General features: G+C 53.8%; 2 protein-coding genes across 2 annotated transcripts; one reads left to right on the top strand and one right to left on the bottom strand.

The window, feature by feature from the left end:
* Positions 1–2,611: 2,611 nt before the first annotated feature.
* Ap5b1 (adaptor related protein complex 5 subunit beta 1) lies at positions 2,612–7,741 on the bottom strand. The gene is made up of 3 exons (XM_076847596.2): positions 7,562–7,741; positions 7,031–7,198; positions 2,612–6,928 (listed from the first exon to the last, which is right to left on the bottom strand). The coding sequence occupies exons 2-3, from the start codon at positions 7,178–7,180 to the stop codon at positions 4,418–4,420; spliced, it is 2,661 nt and encodes an 886-aa protein (XP_076703711.2). The 5' UTR covers positions 7,181–7,198; positions 7,562–7,741; the 3' UTR covers positions 2,612–4,417.
* Positions 7,742–15,596: 7,855 nt separating this feature from the next.
* Positions 15,597–25,104, top strand: Ovol1 (ovo like transcriptional repressor 1). The gene is made up of 4 exons (XM_076844769.2): positions 15,597–15,696; positions 22,552–22,769; positions 24,336–24,525; positions 24,809–25,104. Exons 1-4 carry the CDS (start codon positions 15,597–15,599, stop codon positions 25,102–25,104), a joined length of 804 nt encoding a protein of 267 aa, XP_076700884.1.
* The last annotated feature ends 2,221 nt before the right edge of the window (positions 25,105–27,325 follow it).

Below are 27,325 nucleotides of genomic sequence, written 5' to 3' on the forward strand. Positions count from 1 at the left end.
GGTTTATGATCTATTTTAGTTGATTCCTGTAGGGGTATAAGGTCTGTATCTAGATACATTTTCTGCATGCTCACTCAGCACCTTTTGTTGAAAAGACCATCTTGGCTCCATTTGTACTCCCTTTACTCCTTTGTTAATGGTCACTTGGCTCTACTTATGTAGCTCTATTGCTAGATCCTCTATTCTAGTCCATTGATCTATTTGATTACTATATAGTAAGTCTTGAAGTTGGGTAATGCCAGTCCTCCAACTTATTTAATATTATGTTATCTATTTTGGTCTTTTACATCTCTGTATAAAATTTATAGAGTTAATTTATCAATATAAAAATAATAACTTTCTGGAATTTTGATTGGTATTGCATTGGAACTGTAAACCCAGATGGGAAGAGCTGACATCTTGACAATACTGAGTCTTTCTAACCATGAACACAGAATATCAATCAATTTATTTAGTTTTTCTTTGATTTCTTTCACCAGAGTTTTGTAGTTTTCTTCCTACAGATCTTGCACATATTTCATCAGGATTATACTCAAGTGTTTCATTTTGGGATGAGATAATGTATATGACATTGTGTTTTCAATTTCAAATTCCACTTGTTCATTGCTGATATATATGAAAACAATTTCCTTTTTTTTTTTTCAATTTTATCAACCTTGTCTCCTGCAACCTTGGTATAATTATTTATTAGTCTCAGGAGTTTTTTTTGTTGTTGTTGTTGATTCTTTCAAGTTTTTTACAAAAATGGTCACATCATCTGTAAACATAGTTTTCTTTCTTTCTTCCCAGTTTATTTATTTCATTTTCTTGTCTTACTGCACTAACTTGGACTTATAAAACGATGTTGAAAAGAATGGTAAGAGGAACATCCTTCCCTTGTTCCTTATCTTAGCAGGAAAACTACTTTCTCATCTTTAAGTATGATGTTATTCATAAGTTTTAAAATAGCTTTTCTTCTAAATGGTAAATACTAGGTTACAAATTTTTACACAATATTTTCTACTAGTGTTTATAGTTATAGCTCTTGCCTTTTTGATTTTATGTCTGTTTTGAATTAAAATTTGTATATGGCAGAAGGTAGAGAGACCATTTTTAATCTTTTCATGTGAATAGTCAGGTTTCCAGCAGAATTTGTTAGACAGAATGTTAACTTTCTCAATGATTGTTTTGTAATCCTCATAAAAAATCAATTTGCCAAATGTATGTATATTTTTTCAGTTTCTAAACTCTATTACATTAATTTATGTGTTTATGAATATTTCTGTACAATACTGTCTTGGTCAGTTTAGTTTGTTGTTGACTTTAAAATAAGAAAGTATAAGATCTCCATGTCTGGACTTCTTTTTCAAGGTTTTTGAAGTGATTTTCTTGTTTCCAACACAGGTTTTGTAGTTTTTGCCAGAAATCACTTAGCTGTGTGTATTTGGTTTAGTTTTGCTTTCTCTATTCAATTCTTTTGGTATCCTTGTTAGTTTCTATGCCAGAATCAATTCTGTTTTGTTTACTGTAGCTTTTCAATATCCCTTGAATTCAGTTTTTGTGAAGCCTCCAGATTTGTTCATTGCTCAGGATTGCTTTGGGCATATTGTAATGAAATATAAATTTCATTATTATTTCCTCTATTTGTGTGATGATTGGTATTGTGGTGATGATATCATTAATCTATAGAATGCTTTGGAGCATATGGATATTTTAGCAATATTAGATATTCCATTCCTGAAAAAAATAGCTGTTCTTTATCAAGTTGGGGAGATTCTCCTCTATTTCTAGTTTTCTGTTTTTGTTATGAATGGGTATTGAATTTTGTCATGATTTTTCTGTATTTATTGGTATTATCCTGTAGTATTTCTTTTTTGGCCTATTGATGTGATAGATTACATGAACTGATTTTTGAATGTTGAATCAGTCTTGCATACTTGGGATAAATTCCCCTTGGTCATGGTATATCTTTTTATAAATTGTTCAATTTGCTGAATTTTTTTGTGGTACTGAGAATTAAACCCAGGGTCTTGTGCATGCTCGACAAGGGCTCTACCACTGAGCTATCTTCCCCACCCCTAATTTGTTACTATTTCATAAAGTAGTTTTGCATCAATATTCATGAGAGGTATTGGTTTGTGATTTTCTTTTTTTGTAATGTATTTATTTATTTATTTATTTATTGCATTAGGGTGATGCTGGTCTCAAAGAATGAATTAAGAAATATCCCCTCTGCTTCTATCTTTGGGAAGAAATTTCAGAGAATTGGTATAATTTATTCCCTGAATGTTTGGTTGAATTAACTAGTGAACCCATTAGATCTGGTACTTTTTGATTTGGCAGATTATTGATTGCTGTGGCTTCTATGTTGGTGTTCTCCCCCAATTCATATGTTATGGTATCAATTTTTCCTGAAAGTTACATATTATGTAGAATGCATTTTTAATATATAGCAAGTTACACTGTAGAAATATCAGACTTCTCATAACCTTCACACACACATGTACTCACTATATATGTGTGTGTGTATTTACATATATTTTACATATACGTACATATGAGATATATATATATATATATATATATATATATATATATATATATATATATAGAGAGAGAGAGAGAGAGAGAGAGAGAGAGAAACTGAACCCAGAGATACTATTGAGTTATAGCTAGCCTTTTTCTTTTCTTTTTTTTTTTTTTTTTGAGACATTGCCTAGCTAAGTTGCCCAGGCTGCCCTTGAACTTGTGATCCTCCTGCATCAGCTTCCTGAGTCAATGAGATTACAGGTGTGCACCATCATGCCCAGTCTATATGAGAAATTGATCCCACTAATTAGCTGTCTGGAGACCAGGCCAAAAGCTACTGTTCTCAGTGGCAGAGGCACAGCCTTGGAGAAGTTCAGTCTCTCTGCACTTTGTGGGTGTTAATGGCAGCAGTCCCACCCCCATCCTAAGGTCCGGGACCACCTTCTTAGTGCTGAATAGGGCTAGATAGCAGACAAGGAAGTATGTTCTGGAAATCACCAGGTCCAGTGGTGGCTCCCTGGAGGTCCAGTCTCCAACCTTCCTTGGGACTTTCTAAGTGCGGAGATTCTGTCTCACATTTTTTTCTGCTGATAACAGCTGGAGACCTTTTTGTTGCAAGCTGACAGCAAATTACTGCCTGATTGGGGAGCACAGCTACTTGTATACCCTTGACTGAAAATGGTCCTCCTCTACTGGGGAAGGTCCTTCTCTATGATTGAGTGCACAGCTTTGGGAGGGGTACACATCGAGTGGTGAGGGAGGAAGGGGACATCTGCTTAGCCAGCCAGATCAGCTGAATAAACCCTGGTGATCAACAGGGTGACAAATGTTGCAGCCAGATCACCCTCACATCTCAGCTTGACCTTGAAACTGGCTTCTCAATGACCTATGACAGCTTCCACTGGCCCAGGTCCTTCTTTCCTTTCCTAGCGTCCACCCAGTCAGGAGAAGTAAGACTGGCCCAGAAGATCCCAGAGGCAGGGGCAGCAGAAGAGTTCCTTTGCCAAGATCAGCCCAAGCCCAAGGTCTTTTCCCACCTAGTGCTGCTGATGGCTGCTTCTGCAGCCTCCTGGGGTCTATCCAGGGCACACAGGGTTGGGGACTGTGAGGCTACTGCAGAGCTTTGCTCCAACAGTGTGATAATGGAAACTGCCACAGGATGACAAAATACTATTCCCAACCAGCTTAGAAAAGTCACTTAACCCCTTTGGCCTACAAATTTCCTCATCTGTTGGCCCTGGAAAGCTGTTGCAAGGATGACATGAGGCAACACAAGTTGAAAATACTGGGTAGATGCCAGCAGCAGAACTGACCTCAACACATCTGAATCCTAAGCATATTGCATATTTTGAAAAAGAACTAAGGGAATGAGTTCTTCCCTGAGATTCCCAAGTACAGCCTGGGATCCTAGGGGCCAGGCTCTGGAACCAGGTTAGGTCTAGCTCAGATCACATGGCCCTTTTCTGTCCCCTAAGCTGGCTCCCATCAGCATTGGCCTGGGGAGATGGGGAGGAGTCACTGCAACGTCCTTTTGCTACTCTGAGCTGGGACCGGGACCCTGAGAACCTGGGTTGGAAAGCACCAGCCCCCAGTTTAGGAGGCCCAAGTTCTAACTCCAGCCTCCATAGGATATTGCTGAGTGACCTTGGTCAAGGCCAGACACACTCTGGGAAACAGAATGTTTTATCTCCTGCCTCCTGGTCAGAAATTCTGAGACTCTTAGCCTATCTGAGCAAGAACGGGGTCCTACATTTCTGGACTTCAGGCTTTTGTTTCTCTGATTCTACCCTGTTGAGCCTGTTCCTACCAAGGTCCAAAACTAAAAAACAAGCCAGTGAGGGTCATTGGTGAAGATAAGTTTTATGGAAAAGGCACTCCAGGAGCGTGTCCTAGCCTTTAAAAGCCCCTCTTAGGCAACTTGCACTCCATCTGTCTCCCAGGAGTCAGTGACTGAAAGCCCACGGAGATAGTCCCCAACCAGAGGCAGCACCGCCCAGTCATCAGTCCGCAGGGCCACAGGCACTCCGTCCACCTGAGGGGCCTCCAGTCGCAGCAGCAGCATGGAGTTTGGGGGCAGGCGGATAGCTATGTGGTAGCTGGTAGGGGGCCGGGCCACCACAACAAAGGGTTCCAGATGGCGGGACACCAAGGTTTCCAGACCCTGTGGGCCTAGTGGGCACCACACTCGACTCTCAGCACCCTTTGGCAGGCAGGAGTCCCAGAGTCCCTCAAAGAAGCCTGGCTGGGCCCCCTCAGGGGGCTGAGGAAAAGGCAAAAAGAGGTCTGCAAAGTTCACAGGCAGAGGTGGCAGGTAGGCATGGCACGTGAGGCCAGTGGGTGTGGTGTAAAGGGCCTGAACTTCCAGCCGTGCTGGGGCAGGCTGTCGGGGCCGCAGGGGCAAGTACAGAGGATGGGCAGGGTGGCCAGGACACAGGCAGGGCACGTGGACAGGCTCCAAGGGTGCATAGAGCTGTCCTTCCACGAGGAAGCGCAATTCCAGGGAGTAGACGGGCTCCAGGGCTTCCACCTGGAGCTGCAGCACCGGAAGAGGGCCTGAGGCTCTCTGGGGCCCCACACTCAGCTGAATGGGGGCCAAGGCCTCCTGCACTATCAGCCCTGCTGCAAAGCCCTGGTTCTCAGCCATTAATGAAGAGGCTAGTGCTGGTGCGGCAAGTGAGGGGCCCAAGGCCACCCCCAACTTGGGCCCTGCCAGATGGGCAAGGAGGATGTAGTAGAGGCGGGCATGGTCACGCCCATCAGGGTCCTCTAGCTGCCTGGCCAGTGCCTGCAGCAAGTCGGCCAGGCCAGCCCCCCCACCCTCACGCAGCAGGGCTCGGCAGACCTTCAGCAGGGCCTCCTGTAGACCCCAGTGGGCACAGTGGGCAGCTGCAGCCTGCAGAAAGCTAAGGGTGGCACTTTGAGCATCCCCCTCTGCTACTTTTGCCAGCATTTGCAGGTGCCAGCGAAGAGCTTCATCCCTTCCTGGCCGGGACACCACCTCCTGCCGTAGTACCACCCTGAGGGGCTCCCCCAGCTCAGGGCCCACCCTATCCAAGAGGTCCACAAAGTGGGGAGCCAGCACAGGACGAGCTTGGTACAACTGGGCCAGTCCCTGGATCAAAGGTGTCAGCACCATAGGTTGCCTAGCCAGGCAGCTGGCAACCAAGTATGAGGCCTGGAAGCAGAGAGTGGCCAATGCCCATGGGCCACCATCCAGGGCTGCCCTCTGCCGCAAGCCAGCCAGCAGCTCCTCCAGGTACCACTGTAGATTCTGAAAGTGGCCTTTCTCCTCTTCCTCATCTTCAGCACAAAGCAGGCACAGCAAATGCAGGCGGGACAGGAGGACCATTGGGTCATGCAGGAGACTGGGCATGAGACCACGGCATAACTGGGGCCCCAGCAGCAATGGCGCAGCCTCCTCACCTTCAGGGCCGAGAGGCCAATTCTCAGGGAAGCTCAGGAGGCAGTGCAGATAAAAGAGGTGGGTGGGCAGTGGCAGAGCTGGGTGCTGGGCAGCCAAGGTGAGCCGGCGGAGCAGCAGCGCCTCATCCTGGGAGGTGAACAGTGCCTCTCCAAAGGCTGCCTTGAGAGCAAGAACTGCGTGCAGCAGTGTCAGCTGGGCTGTGCCCAACAGCCGTACCAACTGTGGCTTGAAGAGTGCTGGTGGCTGTCCCCGCAGACCCCGGAGGGCCCAACCCAGCAGCCACAGAAGCTGGGCCTGGGCCACAGGGGTGAGCAGGTAGGAGGTATCCAGAAGCTGGGCCACAGAAGCCCTCAGCTCCCGGACCTCCTCAGGGCTGGGCTCTAGCATTGCAAGGCCACATGCCCCCTCCTCTGTTGCCGGCCAGCAGGGTGCTTGGGGCTGAAGGTGAGCATGGCCCTCTTCAACTAGTGTCCAGTCCCAGGTACCACCCCCAGTGGAGGAAACCCCCGCCATAAGCAGGCCCTTCAGACCAGCCCCAGACCTGGACTGTACCACCAGGGTGTTACGCAGAGCAAGTGCCAACAGCAGGCTAAGTGGCTGGATGGGGCCCTCCTGCCCCAGCTGACTTCGCAGCAGCCCCAGAAAGCCCCCTAGCAACCCAGGCTTACAGCTCTCCAACTCTCGCAGGCACTCACACGCGGTGGCCTGCAGGGGGCGCTGTTCTGAGATGGGCCCAAAGCCTCGCCCCACATCACGACCTGTGGCCAAGCCAAGGAGTAGGGGCAGGAGTCGGCAAGAAGCTCCCGAGGTGGGGCCTAGCACACCTCCTGAGGCCAGGACTGTGGTGGCTGCCAGCAGCAGGGGCCGACGGAGAGCTGAGGGCCGTGGGGGTAGGAGGACCAGGATGTCCAACAAGGAGGTGGCAGCCGCCTCGGCAGCAGGGACGTCGGGCCACAGTTGGGCTGGATACTCCAAGCTCAGAGCCAGCAAGGAAACCTGGGATGGGGGATTTAGGAGGGAATCATGAAGATGATGTTCAGGGTGCAGTAGGCTGGGGTGACCACATGGGCCATGGCAGGGAACGCATGCAGGGCCTACCTTGGTCTGCTCGCTCAGCTTCTCGCTCCTCAGGTCACTCAGCAGGTCGCGACCCAAATCCTCCCCATCGGCACCTGCCATGAAGGCTGACGGGCTGGCCCGGAAGTCCCCGAGACGCTGGGCCCAGGCTTCCCGGCTCAGGGGCCCCATGGTCAGTCACGCAGAGTCCTGTGCACAGGAGAGAAGGGAGTGTCAGGCCGGACGCGCGGGGCTCCACGGCCGCCAGAGGGCGCCCGAGCCCTTCTCCATCGCCAAGAAGGCTGCTGTCACCCTGGCGCCCGCTCCCGGATCCCAGCGGAGACCCCGCGTCTGGGTCGCAAGCTGAAACCTAAAGGTTTCGGGGGCGACGCCGGGGCGGACAGCCAAGGTCCTCGCGGGGCAGCAGCGCGGGCGAGCGGGGCAGGCGCAAGGGCAGGGTGCGTGTCAAGCGCTCATTAGGCCGGCCGCCCGCCCGCCCGCCCGCGGCGGGCACCGAAACCACAGCGCCGCCCGGGTCCCCGGCGCCCACAGTAACGGGCAGGCCTCTCTCACCGCCTGACTCAGCCGCCCCGGGCGCTCGGGCCGGCGGCTCCTTCCGGAAGGGCGGGCGGGCGGCGCGTGGGCGGCCGAGACCGGGCGGGCCCGTGGGGGGCGGGGCGTAACGGGGCCGCCGCCTGCCCCGCCCGGCCGGCAGGTGCCGACTCGCCGGTTTCGCTGGGGCTGAGTAACTGTCCCGCCGCGCAGGCCCCCTGCCCCGAAACCGCCGCGGGCCCGGGCAGGGGCGTGAAGTTGGGTGGGCCGGGCTCGCGTCGCGGGGGCGGCGACCGCAGGACCCTTGGCGCCCGCCGGGCCAGCCAGGAGGGCCGCGCGCCCCCCGCAGGCGCCCGGGCGCACCGCACTCAGCGCCGCGAGCCCGCGGCCCGCGGGTCCTCGGGCTGCGGCTGGGGTGCGCAAAGCGCGGTCCCGGGCGCCGCAGGAAGTGCGCGCCTCAGCCCCGGCCCAACCGGTCCGACGGGCGCCACAGGGCTTCTTGGCTTTGCGTCCCCGACGCCGATCCCGCGCCCCTCACCCGCTCAGCTTGGGGGCACTTAGCCGGCGCCGGGGTCGCGGCCTGGCGGAAGCCGCTGACCTTTGCCCGAGGCCGCACAGAGGGCCGGCGGGGTCGGGGCGGCTGGCCGGGTCCAGCGAGCGCGGTAGGACCCACATGCCCAAGTGAAGCCGGGAAACAACAGGACCCAGACTCGGGACGAGCGGGTTGGCAGGGTCTGGCGGGTCACGGGGTTCGCGGAGCACGGACGGAGAAACCACGGCCCAGGACAGTCCAGAACCACATTCCTAACGCCCAAGAGGGCCGGCCCGCAGCTATTTGGGGGCACCTGGCGGGTGGACTTGGGATTCTCCAAGCAGCGCCTCCAAGGCCAGAGGCCCAGGCTGCGGCTGCCCCACTGACCGCTGGTTTCCAGGGCACAGTACTAAGAGCGTCCAAACCCCGCCGCCCACCGCCTGACTAAGGCCTCTGGCTCTAATGAGCAGCTTTGAAGATGAAACGCAGGAGCCCCCATGCCAACTCGCCTCTCCTCTTCCTCCAGGCTGCCCGAGCCCCTCCCCGCCCCATCCTGCCGCCGCTCCAAATGAGAGTGGTGAGGTAGAGAGCTGGAAAGGAGGCTGTCTGGCACCCGGGGTGGGGGGAGACGGAGACGAGGAGAGAGACAGGTCCAGCCAGAAGGCCTGGTCCTGGCTCCTCTGGGCTGGACTGCACAACTGACTCACAGGCGACAGCAGCAATCCATTTCCCTCTAGGTGCCTCAGTTTCCCCATCTATAAAATGGGAGTGATGACTCCCGCCCAAGGGGATGTGGGGTGGGGCACTTGGCTAATTAAACCTAAGATGAAAGAGGCCAGGATGAGAGCACCCCTGGGTAGGGAAGGCAGCTTGGAGTAGGAGCCTGTCTGGTTTTCCTGTCTGAGGTCCAGAGGGCACTGATAACTGCAAGTCCTGGGCCCTCACTTCTGTGAGAGACAAGGCTCCTTCTGGTCCCATCCTCTCAACAGCATGCCTCTGCCAAACTCCAGCCTACCTTGCCTTGGCCCCCTGGGGGCTGGGATCTGAAAAGAGGGGGCCCCAAGTCTGGTTTCCAGGACTGAGATGTGTGTGCCATATGGACTCACTGAGGCTCAGGACAACCCTGAGGTTGCCTGAGCAATCAAGGATGGGTACCTCACAGATGAGAGTCTGGAGTCCAGAGAGGTACAGTCATTTGTAGGAAGACCCAGAGCCCTCACAGGTAGATCCGCACTTCAGCAAACAACCCCTCTCTGCGTCTGACTTGCCCCCCACATACCAGCTACCCTCAACCCTCTTGGGTGTTTGGGTTCCTGGATTTCTGCTTTCTTTGCAGCACCTTTCATGGCGATATTTGGGTTTGTCTTTTTATTTATTGTCTGTTTCTTCCAGTGTTCTGTTTGTGAGGGACCCTCTTGGTAACATTTTTAAAGCTTTATACGATTTACACACCACAAAATGCACTCTCTCTCTTGCTGCTTCCACCTGCCTGCCTGGTAGTTATTCCCATATAGGAGAGTGGTGATGGCTCTGTCCCTGACATAGGCCAGACATAGAGTTGAGCTCAGCCTCATCATCAGGCCTGCCTAGGAGAATGGCATTCCTGCTACAAGGACCTAGGTGGGGCCATAGTCAGATGGCTGAGCAAGGAGTCCCCCACTCAGTGCCCTCCCGTATTCCCTCTCTTCCTGCTGAGTTTCCGTTCTCCTCCATGCTGCCAAGTTCTGGGGAGACCCTAGGCATAAGGCTTGGAAAAGGGAAAGCCAGTTTTCCCGAGGGGTCCTGAATCTCGTTTTCTCATCTGTAAAACCAGCCCATCCCCACAGCACTGGATGCAGGGGAGCCAGGGAAGCCTCAAACAAAGGAGTGCATTGGCCCATCCAGAAACAAAGAGGAGTAGTGGGTGCCAGGGGCAGGGTGCTGGGGAATGGAGGGTGACTGCCAGGATCACAGGTTTTCTAGACTTGGTACAACTCTGAGGTGACTGACAACTACTGAACTGTACACATTATAAGGGGGTGATTTCTGCTGGGTGTGATGGCACATGCCTGTAATCCCAGTGGCTTGAGAGGCTGAGGCTGGAGGATTGCAAATTCAAAGCCAGCCTCAGCAACTTAGCAAGGCCCTAAGCAACTTAGTGAGACCCTGTCTTTAAATAAAAAATATAAAGTAGGGCTTGGGGATGTGGCTCAGTGGTTAAGCGCCCCTGGGTTCAATCCCCATGTTGCAAAATGAAAAAAGAAAAGATGGTAAATTTTATATTATGAATATTTTACAAAAAAAAAGAGAGTGCATTTTGTGGTGTGTGAATTGTATAAAGCTTTAAAAATGTTACCAAGAGGGTCCCTCACAAACAGAACACTGGAAGAAACAGACAACAAATAAAAAAGACAAACCCAAATATCGCCATGAAAGGTGCTGCAAAGAAAGCAAAATCAGGCAACAGGAAGTGAGGAAAGGTATCAGGCCAGTCATCACATGAGTAAGTGCCTGAGACAGGAGGACCCACAGGAGAGGCTCAGCTTTGAAGAGGCTGCAGCCTGTTCAGGGGACTGAGGAGGGAGATATGGTAGGCACCCAGGGAAGTGGCAGGACAGAGCCAGAGGTCAGCAGGGCCAGGGCACACCAGGCCTCACCAGGATGCTGTCTGGGGCGAGGGGAGGTATGGTAGGACTTGGGTTTTCAGAGTATGGACAGGGAACTGGGGGCTGCCCATGAGGCGGATTCAGGGTCCTAGTGAGGAGCTCCAGGGTGGACATGGATTTGGAAACTGATGGGACTTGCCAGTGGGTGGGTGTTGGGGGAGGAGGTCACAGGTGTCTGGATGGCCCCCCAAGCGGCCTCCTCTGCCCATCCTGCCCTCACAGGTGTCTGGATGGCCCCAAAGCGGCCTCCTCTGCCCATCCTGCCCTCACAGGAGTCTGGATGGCCCCAAAGCCGCCCTCCCCAGCCTTCTGCCACATGGCAGCACCCCCTCTAGCAGGCCCCTAGCCAGGAACTCATCAAGAGATGGAGAGTCAGTGTCACCCACGGCACTTCACAGTGTGTCAGGGGCTTTGCCTACAGCCAAACAGAGGAAAGGCAGCTGATGGACCCAACCAACCTGTTCTGGAGGCCCCTAGCTGCTTTACAGCTGTTTGCAAGGGCATCTGAGCAAAGGCAAACCCAAAGCATCCCCTGATGGCTGAGGGCAGAGCTAGAACCCAGAGCCTCACTTTACACATAGAGAAACAGGTCCTGAGAGGGTAGGAGCGTGGCTCACGTCCCCGGACACTAGGACATCTCTCCCATGTGCCTTTCTACCTTAAGCCTCCAGGATCCCCAGCCTCTCCCCTCTGCATCCCATCCTGGTTCCTCCAGAGACCTTCCCTGAAAACAGGGAGCCAGGAACACAGTGGTTTCAAATGCTCTCTTCCCACCACCCAGCTTCCACCCTAGCTCTCCCTGTGTTCCTTGGGATGGGACCTGAACACTAAATTCTGATGGCACTTTGAGGATCATGGTTCTTACTTGCCTCCTGTGGCCAGTGTTTCCTTCACACCCATCCACTGTAGCAACAAGAGATGTCCTCTCAGGATCCAGCTGGAATGGGTCCTCATGCCTTGAATGGGACCCGTCATTTCCTGTTTGGACTATTGCAGTAGCTCCTACTCTGGTCTCCTTATCACCACCCTCCTCACTGATACAGTCCATTCTGCCCCTAGCAGGTCTGATGGCTCTGGGAGACCACAGCTTCCCACCCCAATGAACCTCACATGGCATGGCTCATCTGTTCCCACACCATTCCTTCCCCTCACCATCCAGCCACTACAGCTGTTATGTGCCTCGTGGCTCGGAAAAGGCTCCTTCTTGCTAAGGCCTCGGCACCAGCTGTTCCTCTCTCTGATCATGCTCTTCCCCACTCTGCATAGCTGACCCCCACCTCTCATTCAGATCTCAGCACCCCCATCTGCCAGCACCACATCACCCTAAAGGTTCTGTTTTTATTTTTGGTATCGGGCATTGAACCCAGGAGTCCTTAATCACTGAGCAACATCCCCAGCTCTTTTTATTTTTTATTTTGAGGCAGAGTCTCACTAAGTTGTTTAGAGCCTCCCTAAGTTGCTGAGGCTGGCTTTGAACTTACAATCCTCCTGCCTCAGCCTCCCACGTGGCTGGGATTACAGGCATGCACCACCATGCCCAGCTACCCTAAAGGCTCTGGTTTGCACTGTTTTCTTATCTCTTTGTTTATCCTGTATTACAGAATCCCGGGGTCTACCAGTGGGCACTCAAAAAATTCTGGGCTTGGGCTGGGGTTATGGCTCAGTGGTAGAGCGCTTGCCTCACATGTGTGGGGCATGGGTTCAATCCTCAGCACCACATAAATAAAATTTTTAAAATGAAGGTATTGTGTCCATCTGTAACTAAATTTTGTTTTAAAAAAAATTGCTGGACTTTGTGGGGCACACTTGCAACCCCAGCAACTCGGAAGGCTGAGGCAGGGAATTGCAAGATCAAGGCCAGCCTGGGCAACTTAGCAAGATCTTCTCTAAAAATTTAAAAGGGGTCTGGGAATATGGCTCAGTGGTAGAGTGCCCCTGGGTTCAATCTACAGCACCATAAGAAAAAGAAAAGAAAGACATATCTGTCAATGCAATTAAGGCACTGATGAATTAGCTGACTCCTTGCTGAGTGCTGGGTGAACAGTAGTGACAGCAGGAGGTGGCCATCCTCACGCACTTCACAGTTTAGCTCTGTTTTACCCAATTTCACATACTTTGCTGGCTCTGGAGCTGCCCTTGAACCACAGCCCACACACTGGCAGCCTGTGGGTCAAATATAACCCACAGAAGTGTCTTGTTTGACCCAGTCCATGTTTTTTTAAAAAAACATGAGGTAACATTTAAAAATCAGTAGGCTTCACGCACACATCTGAATTTCTGACTTGTTTGGAAAATGGGAAGGTGTGGCCATGCTGTGTTCCAGTACCCAAATGACATGCTGTGACTGCCTGTTAGATAAAAGGCATGTTCTCCACAGTCCCCGCCACTCTCCAGTTTCCCTGACAGCCAGCACCCAGGACCTTCTATCACAGTTTAGTAAGACTCTTTTCCTCATAATTAGGAAATCAGCTCTGTCTGTCCCTACCAAAAGTTGGCACATGTAAGGCAAATGGGTCACACAAGTCAAGAAAAAATAGGATATTCATTCATCCCACAAGTATTAATTGATAACTGCCTTCATTCCAGGCTCCATGGTGGATGCTGGAACTATAGCAGGGTCCAGCATGGATAAAGCACTCTTCCTCCTGGGACCTCACTCTGTCCACTGTAGCTCTCTTGGCACCAGTGGCGATGTGGGACTGGCTGGCCCCACCCATTTGACCTCCCCACCTGGCCTCCTGTGTGTTTCAGTTTCTCCCCTGATGAGAAAGCCTGCATTTATGTTGGGGGGTCATCTGCGTTGACCTCATAGATGCTCCTGAGCACCAATGCCTACCAACCCATCAGGGACTAACACAACAGAAGTGCTCAAGAAAAACTTGTGGAATGGGGAAGCTCATTTCACCTCTCTCCTAGATTATTTATCAATGCTTATCAATGTTTCTCCAGGATTTACTGTCAAATGTCAGTGCCCAGTGGTTGCTCACTTAATGTCAGTTGGAGGAATGGGTCCAGGATCAGAGGGGAGGGTGACAAGGGAAGTGTAGGCTTCCTGAAGACAGAGCCCTGGAAGAGGAAGGAAAGGGGCAGACATTAACAGCCCCTGGCAAGAGCTCATGTCTTCCTCCCAGTAACCCTGGAGGGACAACTGAGGAAAGCCCCTTTGCCAAACTCAGACTCTGGGAGTCAGGGAGGAGGAGGCTTGGCTGCCTGCAAGGTCTCTCCTCACCTACATAGAGGACTGACTCCACAGGGTGGGGGGATGTAAATGGTCTCTGAAAAACAGCCTCTCACTCTTGAAAATATGTCACCTTCAACTAGATGCCTGAGAGCTTCAGCCACTTCTCTTCTGACTCCTGTATTGCTCATTTCCCTACAACCTGTTCCAGCAACAGCTTAATACTATGTGAGAAAGGTGTAGGTACTGTAGGGACTCTAAAACGTTAGGAAGGGCTCCTATCCCTGCACTTAGTGGGTCAGCTAGTAAAAGAAACCCAGTCACAGAGGCCACCAAGCACTCCTGGGCAGGGTGGTGGATGTGCGGTATCCCTCCAACTGAGCCTAGCGATCAGTAGAATGTGGCCAGTGGAGTAGGGTGGAGGCAGAGGTCCCAGGTTGAACCTTTGCCCCTCGTGGACGGTGACTGCAGAAAGAAAAGGCTGGGCCTGAGCACGTCTGGGTTCCTCGCCCTCAGCTCTCCTCCAGCCTCACGGAACCTGACATCCCGTCTTTGAGACAGGAGACAGGAAAGTTGGATGATGTTGTAAGCCCAGTGACCAAGGTGCTGGGGTTTTGTACCATGTCGGTGGTACAGCCCAGTCTAAATGCTTACTCCCAAGCCTTCTCTGGGCAGAAGGGGCAGAAGACTCTAGCTGGGGTCTTGGGGACCCAATGGGCGCTGGCTGCATATTCGCATGTGCGTCCCGCCTCCCCGACTGCGCGCTCCTGCGGCCCCGCGTGCCTTTGCGCACGAAGCCTGCACCCAACAAATACCTCTGGATTGAACCACGAATTGCTCAGCCGGGCCTTTGGGATCCCGGGCCCGCTTGGGCGCAGGCCCGGTTCAACAAGTGAGGGCCGGACCGCGGGTTCCCGCCCGGCGACTTCGCGCCTCTCTAGGCGCCTGGGGCGCGTCAGGCTGGGCCGGGCCCAGTTGGGCGAGTTTCATTTCATCACCCGCTGGGCGTGCGAGCGCCGGTGCAAATAACGTTGCCCTCCCCTCCCTCCTCTTCCCAGCTCCCTCCGAAACTCCCGTTTGCAAATGCTAGCACGCCCGGCTGGCAGGTCCGGGGCGGTGGCCGGGTCGGCTGGGCAGCTGGAGCTGCAGGGGACTGGGTGCCGGCGCCCGCCCCCGCCCGTCCGCCCCGCCCGGGCCGCGAGGCCACCTCACCGGCAGCGGAATGGAAACCGGTTCGACAGGTAACAAATAGGTGGGTTGTCACCGTTATTTCCCAACGCATGCGCCATCGCTCCCCAGGCTACTCCAAGCTAATTAGATCAGATCACCCCCCTCCCCGCCCAGCCACCAACACACACCGCCGCGAGCCAATAAAGCGTGAACCTGTCTGTCCGGCTCGCACTTTAAGACTTCCCGAGCGGCCGAGGGGACGCCAGTCGAATCAGGAGACGCCTACCTGCCGTTTCCCCGTCGCCCAGTGCACCTGGCTGCAAGGGCTCTGCTACCGAGGGGACCGCGACACTCCGCGAAGTTGGAACGGGCGCGCGCCGTCCCAGCACTGTCTTCCCGCAGAACGTGGGGGCGCCTCGACGATTCCCCCTTAATTGTCCGCTTCCTGCGCCTCCGAGCCGGCCCGGGAAAGGTGGGACGACCCGATTCTAGTTGCGGAAACGGACAGCGCCGGGCCAGGAGCGTTCGAAAATGCCCCGCGCGTTCCTGGTGAAGAAGCCGTGCGTCTCCACGTGCAAGAGGAACTGGAGCGAGCTGCCAGATGAGGAGCGCGGCGAGATCTACGTGCCAGGTGAGGCGCCTGCAGCCCGCGGCGCCCGCGGCGGCGGGAAGGCGGGGCGCGGAGAAGAGCGGCTCTGCGCCCGCCGCTGAACACCAGGATGCAGGTTGTCGTTGTCGCGGCCGCGGCTGGTTGACCCCGGGCGCGGGGAGGAGAGGGCTCGCGAGCGGAAGCAGCGTCGGGTGGGGGCGGGGGCCATCTCCCTCTACCGGCCCGAGCCACGGCGTAGGGGAGGCAGCGGGGTGTGTCACCGCTCTGGCGACCCTCGGCTCTCGAGTCGTAAATCCAGAAAGCGGAGACTTTGATGAAGCGCAAGGAGAGCGCTGGAGCGATGCCACTTTAGGGGGCAGGGAACGAGATGGAGTTTCAGCTGAGGCTTTGCCACTTAGATTCTGAGCCTTAGCCGCTTCCATAGGTCTTTCTCCCTCCGCCACAAATCTGGTGCCAGGTGGGGACACGGGCGAGTATCCCCAAGTTGCCCCGCGGTCCGCACAGTGCGCAAGCGGGATAAGAAGGCGCCCGCTTGCACCCAGCCTGCCCTTGAGACAAAGATGGGATCGGTTCTCACCTTTGTTAGAAACGCGATCCTTCAACCTTGCAGAGGATACATGGAGCGGAAAGTAGTTTTAAGGAGCCCCCGCAGCCAAAGACAAGCCCGGGGAAGCTGGTGCACCCAGTTTATTTTGAGAAGACGCCTTGACAGAGTCCGCGTCCACTTTGAATGAGTAACCCGAGTTGTCTTCTTTTGAGGCATCTTCCTAGGGTCCCTAAGGACGCTTTTGCTCCTTCTGTCCTCCCCCTTCCCCCAACAAAATCTTTGGTCAGGAAGCCTTAGCAACTCCCCTTTTCCGACCGTGGGGGTGGGGTGGGGGCTGCAGTCAATACCTTGCCCAGTGCCCCGAAGGAAGGAGAGGTGGTAATTAACCAACCGACTTTGACCCTTGATCTGCAGATTCTCTGGCACCGCCTGGGCCTTAAGAAAAATCAGGAAATGAGGGCATCAGATGAGGGGCCAGTGAGGGCTCTTGCCTCAGTCTCCCTCTTGAATTAAACTGTTGGGGGCAGGGGCTTGGGGGTAGGATTTTTGTGGCCTGAGCTACCAGGATCCTATGACCTGAAGCCAGGGTGGGATGTGTCACAGCTTAAGCTTATCTCATGGGGGCTGGGCCATCCTTCTGTAGCCTCTTTAAAAATTGGAATGATCCCAGTGGGGAAACTGAGGCAAAAAAGAAAATGAGTGTCTCCCTATTTAGGTGGGAGTGGGCTAGGACTGTAGTTTTTAGCTGGCCGTGTTCCCTCACCAGCTGGCCAGTGCTCCACCTCCGGAAGGACCAGGGAGAGGCCAGCCCTTTCCTTGCTCCTGCCTCCTCCCCAACCTGTGTTTGACTTGCTGCTTAGCTGCTCCATGGGATCTGATAAACTGAACTTGGACTGTGTTAAAGGTGAGCTGAGCCTTGGGCCTGGCTCAGAGTGCTGTTATTTTTAGTTTTATTTCACATCCCATTTAGTAACAGATCACATATTGACTTTTACAAAGGACAAAGAAATTCCGCTTGTTCAAATCATTGACTTCCTTGGGTCCTAACAGTTTTCCCCATAAGAGTTTTGGTGGCCAAAGTGGGAATGGTAGAAGAGACCTGGGCCCTGGGATTGTCCCAACAGGGTCAGGGGACGACTCCTAGGTGGACAGCTCATCTGCCACTACCGTCCAGGTGGAGGAGTGTACAGATGCTCACTCTGCAAGATGGTCCTGGAATGGAGGGCAGGCTGACCTCGAGGGCGATGGTAAAACTTGCCCCCGTGGCTCTGGCAGTGGATGAGAGTTCTGTGGGCCAAGTAAAGGGCATAGGTTTTACCTCTAAAGGCCACGTGACCCACTGGAGAATTTTCCCACAATTTTTGGAAATGAGAAAGGGAATGTCCTTGGGCCACGCTCGGATGCTTCAGATGGCTGGAGGGGGTAGTGTTGTGGTGGCCTGTCCTCTGGCTGGGCCATTCCATCACCAACCGACCATGACCCCAGGAGTCGACTGGGCACGTTTCCGTCACCCCCACCTCACAGACTCTCAGCACGTTGTGACCAGCTAAGCACTGACCCCTTTCCCAGGGAGGGCAGGGGAACATGCGGGTGTCTGAATTTTGACCTTCCTGCCGGGGCCCTTGAGACACTCAGAGCATCAGAAGCTCCCTGGAATGAGTGGCTGAAAATACTGGGCCCAGTTCCAGTCTCATAAGTACCTCAGCCTTCCTCCCCCAGGCAGAATTCTACAGGTTCCTCTCCCAAGGCAGAATCTTTCCCTGAGCCCCCATCATCCTCCCAAAGCTAAGGGGAAGCCCTGGTCAGCTGGGTCTGGAATGCAGGCAAGGGAAAAGAGAGCCCCATTTGCTCTGGGATCAGGGGGAGGTTAGTGGATAGGATGCTCCCTCTTGGGGGCCTTGACCCCTTATCTTCCCTCACCTCCCCGGGTGTGGGCTTCTCTCCTCAGTTGTGTCAGTATTGACTGTGGAGTAACAGGAGGATGCTGGTTTCTGGAGGATGAACCAGGTACTTGTACCTGTTACTTCCTCTTGGAGGGATGATGTGTCCCTCCAAGCCTGGCCCCTGCTGAGTGAAGTCTAGATGCCAAGAAGGCACCTGGGGAAAGACCCATCCTGGAAGCTGGAACTCCAGGAGCATCCCTGGGGCCTCTTCCAGAACCCCAGACTCCCACTCCTGGGCCTCCCCTCTGGCTGCCAGCAGCCACTGTTCTGCTGGTTCTGCAGCAGGGCACAAGCCCAGGAGGCCAGTGGGGCTGAGCTGCAGGAGCCCGGGGTTTCCTTTAGATAATGCAGCTGGGCCTCGCTCTGCTGTTAGCAGTGTGGGACTTGACCATTCTTTTTCCAGGCTGAGTCAGAAAGGCAGAGAAAATCAGCTCTGGACCCCAGAATAGGGGTGGGAGCAGTGGGAAAAGCTAGGTTTCCAATGAGTGTTCTAGTGACTTCTGGAAGTGCTGGGCAGTGGAGTGGGTTTGCTGTGTCCTCTTGGGAGAGAGGCTGGGAGGAGACAGCCAGTTAGTGCGCGGGACAGAAGAGCAGCTTGTGCCCTAACTGGTAGGACTCCTACCAGTCCCATGGGGCACTGTCACCGAAGCTGCTGTTTGTCCCAAGCTTGGGTGTCCTGTGGCAGAAGCTGCCAGACTGTCCCAGAAAGAGAGCAGGTGAGAGCAAGTGCCCTGGGTACACAGAGGATGAGGACTGAAGCCTGGCCATCATTGGTGTCGGGTTCCTTTTTACATTGTTCATTCTCTGGCACCCTATAGGGCCCCACAGGCCTGTGCTGGGCAGGAGGATGAAGGATGCCACAGGAAGTGCAGTTCCTGGCTGGCCAAGCCATACACACTGGTGTGAGGACTGAGGGCACAGTTCTGACTTCACCATGGACACTGATGAAAAGCAATCAAGAAAGGGGGCAGATATCGCCCAACAGAGATGGCAGCAGAAGGCCGAGAGATAGGTCCATGTGTCCCCAGGCTGCTGTCCTGCTGGATGGCAGATACCGCTCCTTTCAGAGGATTGCCAGCTGACCTGCAGGACTGGGCACAGGGGAACCCAGCCCTTGTTGATAAGGGTACAAGGCTGCCTGAAACCAGCCTGGGCTGTGCACACACCCAGAAGAGAGTTGACCCCACCAGCACCTGCGTGGTCAGCACCCAGGAGGTGGGGCACCCTCACATCTGCCTCATTTGCTCTCCCCATTCTCTCCCCAGAGAGCCAGGGATCAGGCCTCCTGCCCAGTCTTGTCTAAGGCCTTTCATGGGGCAGGACCTAGCATCCTAGCCACTATTTGGGCCTGTGACTTTCAACCCAAGAAAGGGGGAACTTTTTTTTTTTTTTTTTTTGTACAGGGGATTAAACCCAGGGTCACTTAACCACTGTGCCACATCCCCAGCCCTTTTAATTTTTTTTTTTTTTTTTTTTTGAGACAGAATCTCACTAAGTTGTTTAGGGCCTCTCTAAATTGCTAAGGCTGGCTTTGAACTTGCGATCCTCCTGCTTCAGCCTCCTGAGTCTCTGAGATTACAGGCGTGTGCCATGATGCTCGGTTTTAAGAGGGGGGACTTTTGGAGGATAAGGCAGAATGTGACCCTTGTATAGGCAGCTGCCCTGGACCTAAGTCCCTTTTTGTCCATCCCATCGCTCTGGACTGGTCTGGAGGCACATTGGGCCAATAGGAGGGAAAGCATGAGCTCCTGAGGGAGGAGGGGAGGTAGGCTAGTTTGGCCTTACCACACTCCACAGCTGTGGGTGGGCAGTGAGTGGCCACAGCAGCCACCGCCTTGTTGGAAACATCTAATTAAGGGTCAGAGAGCAGCACCAGCAGGGCCTGACCAGTTCTGCTTCCTGCCTCCTATCACAGTGACACTCAGACGTGTGGCATGCTAATATGCACTCCTGTGTATGCAGCCCAGCAGGGACACACAGGGGTGGGAGGGAGACAGGTTTGGCAGGGTGGGCGGGATGAGGCAATATCCCCACCCTAGCAGCCTTACCTGCCCCTCGCTCAGGGTAGAGGTGGCACAGAGAGCCAACCCAGGGAGGCTTCACCCTGTCCATGCTCAGCACCAGCTATGTCAGGTGTGTGTGGAAGGGCAGAAGCAGTCAAAGGACACAGGATTGCCTCCCTACAGGTTGGTCCCAAGGACCCCAACCATGAGCCTCCCCTCTAGTGAAGCCAGAGAACAAAGTGTGGCAGCTTCTTCTTTTTTTTTTTAATTTGTTAAATTTTTTAGTTGTAGTTGGACACAATATCTTTATTTTATTTATTTATTTTTATGTGGTGCTGAGGATCGAATCCAGGGCTTTGCACATGCTAGATGAGTGCTCTACCGCTGAGCCACAACCCCAGCCCCCCCTTTTTCTACTTCTTTTCTTTTTTGGGTGGGGGATTGAACCTAGGGTTGCGCTGTCTCTGAGCTGCATCCCCAGTCCTTTTCATTTTTTATTTTGAGGCAGGGTCTTACTAAGTTGCCCAGGTTGGCCTCTAACTTGTGATCCTCCTGCCTCAGCCTCCTAAATCTCTGGGATTATAGGTGTGTGCCCCCAGGCCAGGCTAAAACTTTTTTTTGGGTGGGGGGGTTCTGGGAATCAGACTCAGGGCCGACTCATGCTAGGCAAGCACTCTACAGTTCATTCTGAGTTCAAACTAACTCATCTCACCTGCTGCCCCTCCTCTCTCCTTTGCTCCAAGGCAGACAGAGCTGGGTTTTGGCTTTGGGTTTTCAGGGTCCTCATTCACAGCATCCCAAACTGACAGACCCAGGAGAGTAGAGGTCCCTGTTTTGTCCACCTGGGTTGAGAAATGGAAATTGCCTTTCAGTTTTGAATACTTGGCCAAGGTCATCAGTGGCCGGTAAGCTGGCACCAGTAGCTGCCAATGCTGTGCCCCACTCACCCAGCCTGGTCCCCTGTGCACAGACGTAGGAGGGCAGACAGGCCACTGACAGCTGGACCCCCAGAGCTCAGGCCTGACACCAGCCTGTGTGGCTCAGAGAGAGGTGGGGCGCCAGCTCAGGGGCCAGGCCAGGGCCTGGAGCTGGTGAATCAACCCCTGGAATGAGGTGGCTCATTAAAGTCCCCCGGACAGACGGACGCCAGCGCCCGTAGAACGGGTTCTGGGCGCGGGCAGGCACATTCTTCCCCCATCAGAGCTTTGTTGTGTTTTGAGGGGGCGAGATCTGGGGCCTCTCCCGAAACTTCGGTGCCCTCATACTTACCCAGCCTCCATTATCCGGGTCCTCTTCCTTCTGTTACATCCCCATCTGTCCTGCAGAAGAGGTGAGGGCAGCGGCCCTGCCCTGGTCCTTACCAGTGTCTTTCCAGCTTGGAGGGGTCGGGGCAGAGGACCTTGCTGGTGGGACTGAAATCCCATATGCACCTCTCTCTCATGCTCCCTCATCCTTTCTGTCCCAGGACTGTCCCTCTTGATTTGTCTTTCTGAAATTTATAGGTTTTAAGTTCAGACCTTAGGATGTACTGAGATTTTAATTGAAATATTAGACCATTTGCCCAGCTCTGCTGGCTTTGAGACTTGACTCCTCTGGGTCACTTCTCATCAGAACCAGGGCTGAGGGTCTGCAGCCAAGCCTCCCTGGCCCGTTTACTGTGATGTGTCTGCTGCAGGGAGTGGCTGCCAGGTATCGGTGCCACCACTGCCTGAGGGAGCCCAGCCTGGCTGCCACAGCAAGCGGTCCGCTGTGGGGGAGGGTTGCATAAGCACCCGGGCAGGCTGCCCGAGCATCCACCTGCTGCTCCCTGACCTCCTCCCTCTCCACCCACAGGGCCTGTTTGCCTGCAGAGTTGGGCTGGGCTGGAGTTGGGAGCCTGGAGCCCTGATGGGCTGTGACAGAAGGGACTAGCAGGCTAGAGGAGGAAGGGTCTAGAACCACCTAAAACCCAAGGCCAATGGCTAAATCTGCCTGGAGGAGAGACCTGAAGGGGCCCAGACCATCACCCTCTGGGGCCAGGATGACTCTCAAGGAGTTGTCCTTGGCCAGGGCCTCCAGTGGTGGCCTTTGTCCCAGCAGGAGCACACACAAGCTTGGAATCCAGAGGGACTGGCCCAGGTGGGGCAGGCCGATAGGTCTGCAGCCATAATTGGCAGGGCAGTTTGGTCCTCCCAGTTCCGCTAAGACACAAATTACTCAGCGGGCAGTGGCGCTTGGCTGGCGTCACCTGTAATTACCTTAATGGGGCAGAAGGGAGGCGCAGCACGTGGTGGTTGGGAGAAGCCCCACTCTATACATGCCTGTGAGAGCTGGGACAGAGGCTCTAGCCACCTTCTTGCTGGAGAACCTTCCTGAAATCCTCACCCGGCTGTTCTCTCCACAGTCAGCCTGGGCTTCTGCCCACCACAGCCCTACCGGGAGCCAGAGCCATCAGTGGCCGAACCCCCTTCCTGCCCCCTGGCTTTGGACATGAGCCTTCGGGACTCCAGCTATAGTACGGCCCCAGGAGCCTGCGTGGTGGCCCAGCTGCCCTCTGAAGATGTGGGCCGCCTGACTGACCCCCAAAGCAGAGATCAGGGCTTCCTACGCACCAAGATGAAGGTAACGACTGTCACATTGTGTCAGGGACCAGGGGCACATATGAAGACCTATGTCCAGCCCATGAGATGTGGCGCCAATGAAATGTAGGCAGACTGACCTGGGCCCTGGGCCAAGGCTTCTGCAGAGAAAATTTAACTGCAGCACAGATGGAAGAGACGTAAGTCTGAAGTGAGAACGGCCACTGACCACATGGTTTGTCTGGCCACAAGAAGCAAGGAGAGCTGTAGGAAGAGCCCCTCAAGGCAGAGAGGCAGGAGTCTGGCCTGGCTGCATCTCCTGTCTGGGTCACATTGAGCATGAGGTCTGAGTGGCCTAGCAGTTAACTATTCCCTGAAACAGCAACCACCTTGTCCAGATCTGTGTCTCCAGCCTGATCAGTGTCTAAGGACATGACTAGAGCTGGGCCTGGGTGAGCAGCCCCGGCACCCTCCACAGTACAGGCACAAGGCAGCGCAGGAGCAGGGAGGCCCCGCCTGCCTGGGTCTGCACTCAGGAAGCTCCAGGGTGGGGCAGCATCTGCACAGTGATCTAGGGAAGGGTGCTCCTTTAGTGATGTCCTGTGTCACCAAAGACTGGAACACCATATTGCAACTGGGGGGGAACACAGTGCTCTTTGTGCCCCTGATGCCCTTCCCCTGACTCTTGGACCCCTGTGGGTGGGGAGAGTAGAGGAGTTGGAGGACTGCATCCTGACATTTCCCAAGTGCCAAATGGGAGGTGTAGTGCGACAGAGGCCCAGGATCTCAGGAGGAGCGGCCAGAGACAGGCCACCCACAGAGCACAAGCACCCTCTGGATGGTAACAGAGGTCAGAGTAGAGACTCCATCATCCTGGCTGTTCAGCCACACCTGTGCTGATCTCGCCTGGGGAGCTGCTGTAGCCACTCTGAGCAGCATACTTTCCAAGGTGTTACATGCACCCAGGTCTTGCTTCAAATGGACAAGGCAAGGGGGAAGCAGGGTAGAAAAGATGGAACAGGAGTGGCCCCGAGTGACAGGCACAGGCTTGTGATATTGTCTCCATACTTTTGTATAAATTTGAAATCTTCCATAATTAAAAAAACATCAGAAAGATTTACAGGCCAGAGGATGGATGGCACAGGGGTTTGACCCACACCATGCCACCTGGCTCAAGTGAACCAGGGAGCTGGTTGGCCTGGGCCAGATTCTAGTCTTGCTGCATGCTTCAGTCTGTAGGCTGCGATCGAGACCCTTTCCCTGGGTGGTCATCTACTCTGTGACAGAGGCAGAACAGGAATGAATTAATAGACACTAGAGACATGCAGATTTAGCCTCCATGAAGAGTGAATTGTCTTTGGACGCACAGCTGTTCTGGGTAGTTCAGTTGCCTGTCTCCATTGGTTAAGGAGGGCCTCAAAAGGGAACTCAGGAACCAAGCAGGATGCTGGACCCATGACGCAGAGGTTCCTTTGAACCCCTAAACTGCCCATCTTTGAGCAGAGGGCCCAGGGCTGTGGCCTGTGGACATAGACACTGCTTTCCTCAGGGCTGGGGGTTGGCAGTCCAAAATTCTGGATGTTTGTCACAATGCTGTCCTTGCCCACAGGTGACCCTGGGGGACAGTCCTAGTGGAGACCTCTTTACCTGCCACATCTGCCAGAAGGCCTTCACCTACCAGCGTATGCTGAATCGCCATATGAAATGTCACAATGATGTTAAGAGGCACCTGTGCACATACTGTGGGAAGGGTTTCAACGATACCTTTGACCTCAAGAGACACGTCCGAACCCACACTGGTAAGCACAGGCCCAGGCCAGGAGGGAGCACCCCAGGACTGCCTGACCCAGGCCATATGGGAAGATTCCATGGTGGGAGGGGCATCCTGCAGCTCAGGGTAGAAGTCTTCCTGAGATCAGGGATGTGGACTTGATTTGAGATCACTCGGGAAAAGTGGTGATGGACAGGCTTCATCCATCCCTCTGCCTGAGTCAGATGTCCTGACCTTTCTGTGTCTGGATGCTGCTGACAGGCTCTAAGGTCCCTTGTCAGGTCCCTGATGCTGGCCCCTGTCTTCCTTAGGCGTGAGACCCTACAAGTGCAGCCTGTGCGACAAGGCCTTCACCCAACGCTGCTCCCTGGAGTCTCACCTCAAGAAGATCCATGGCGTGCAGCAGAAGTATGCATATAAGGAGCGCCGGGCCAAGCTGTATGTGTGCGAGGAGTGTGGTTGCACATCTGAGAGCCAGGAGGGCCACATCCTGCACCTGAAGGAGCACCACCCTGACAGCCCGCTGCTGCGCAAGACCTCTAAGAAGGTGGCTGTGGCCCTGCAGAACACTGTGACATCCCTACTGCAGGGCAGTCCCCACCTCTGAGCAGCTAAGGCTTGATGCCCAGCCAGTCCACCCTCCTATGGCCTCTCCTCACAACCCTGACATCAGAACTGGAGTCCGTGCAGTTCCCCTCACTCAGGCTGATGCCGACCTAGGCTATTTCCCTGTTTGTCTTATGGGCAGAGTTGATCTGCACCTGAAAGACACGCAGATGTCTGGGCAGGGGTGAGGCCCACGGATTAGCAGCTGCCACCTACAGAGACAGGCACCAGGACTTCCTTCACAGAGGAAATGCAGTGAGAAGGGATCCTGTTGCCCTGAGCCCTGAGTGCAGGACAGAGGCTGCAGGTCCCCTTGGACAGCAGAGTCAAGAACACTGGCAAGGAGCACCCTGCAAAGACCCACGTGGGCACTGGTGGAGGCTTGTGTGCCTGCAGGCCACACATGTGTGCACAGCCGTGTGCATGTGTGTGTGCAGCACTGCTCTGTGCGTGCTCAAATAGGTGTGTCACTCGTGTGTGTACACAGGTGCACACAGGAGGCCTCTTCATGTATCACCTCATTTTTAAAAAATCAAGGTGCCAGGGAGGTTTTATTTACTTTTTTAAAAGATGATAAATGTACAGATATTAATATATATTTGGTGACCATGGCAACTGTTTTTAACAGAGGGATGGAGCTGGCTTTTCTCCTCCCTGTGTGGTTCTATTTATCCTGGAAATTTCAAACTTCTCTGTGCCTTGGGTCTGGGGCTCCTGCCCGAACCACCCCTGTTCCCTGAGATCTCCACTGAAGACCTCCTCGGGTCCTCCAGAGGGTGCGCTGCTCTTCTTCTCCTTCCTCTTCTCTGGGCAGCACCTCACTTCTGCTCCTCCCTCAGGCTCTGCCTCCCAGATCCTCTCCAGGCAGTCCCCAGGTTTCCTGAAGAGCCTGCTGGCACTGTTTGTTGGTGGTCCCAGGCTGACGACAGAGGTCAGCCAGGCAGGATGGGGAGTCTGTGACGGGGAGGCTGCTACTTGCAGTGCTGTGGCGAGCACAGGAGGGCTGGAAAGCCAGCCCTTTTCCTGGGTGAGTCAGACACCCGAACACAGCAACCAACAGTTGGCACAAAAAAATCAAGACAACTGAAATTTCCAGAGGGAAGAAAGTGTGAGATGGCTAATAAATTCTCTCTGTAGCCTTTTTCCTGACTGTTTTCTAAATGGCAAAGCTGGGTTTTGAGTACCTGAGCTGGTTGGCTCCTCTGAGCAGTGGTCAGGCTCCCTCGGTGTAGTTGGGTTTCCTGCTGATAACAGCAAAGTGCGGTGAGTCAAAAGGGTGTTTTTCTAGTGGGTCAGAGGAGATGGGCAGAGGCCACAACCAGTCTGCCTCCCTTGCCCTCCAGCAGATCCACCAGAAGGCCACAGAATGTAGCAGACTGGGCAGCCTGAGCAGCCCACGGAAGTCAAACCCATCAGAACCACCAAGGCCTCCCTGCCGGGAAGGTGCAGCAACTCTGTGGACCCCAGCTCTGCCCCACTCCGGGCTGAGCTGAAAAGAAAGAGCTTCCTGAACGGAGCTGGATATAGACTAACTCTGCAGACCAGTTTCATTTTACTGTTGTGTGTATGGAAGCTGCTCTATTCTGAAAGTTCTAGAGTTTAGCTGGGAGCGGTTTGTGTTTACATTTCTGTCTCTCTGGGTTCATTACCAAGCTGAAGCCTCATGAGACTGTTTTTTTTTTGGGTTTTTTTTTTTTTTTTTGGTCTTATTTTATAACCTTCCCTTCGACTAGTAAAATCAGAAAAATAATGTTTTCTGTGTCCTGATTTTCTATCTTATGCGTCTTTTTTGCAGAGAAGTTCATCAAAACAATTGCTGCACTCTACCCAGACCCTGTCTCTTTATGGTTACCATGGGCTGGAGGCAAGGCAAGACTCTGACCCAACTAGATTAAGTGACTGCCAAGGCCTCACCCTACCAGTGCTTCTGCCCCACCCAGCCTGCTCTGCTCTGATGCTGGGGCCCTCTTCCTGGGCTCCCTTCCTCTGCCTACCACCCCAGGATCCCAACCAAGAGCCTCCACCACCCAGAACCTGCAGCTTTCCACAGTGGTTATGCCTCTGTCCTAGCCTCTTCTTAATACCCTGCCAGGATGGGAGCAAAGGAGGAGGAGCTGCAGTCACTTCCAGTCAGACACAAGGGAGGTCTGAACAATGCACACCCTAGGGATGGCCACACTCACAGTGCTGATGGGTGCCAGGCACATTCATGAAAGAAGTCA

Source organism: Callospermophilus lateralis, chromosome 2, assembly GCF_048772815.1.
Source record: "Callospermophilus lateralis isolate mCalLat2 chromosome 2, mCalLat2.hap1, whole genome shotgun sequence".
Lineage (NCBI taxonomy): Eukaryota > Metazoa > Chordata > Mammalia > Rodentia > Sciuridae > Callospermophilus > Callospermophilus lateralis.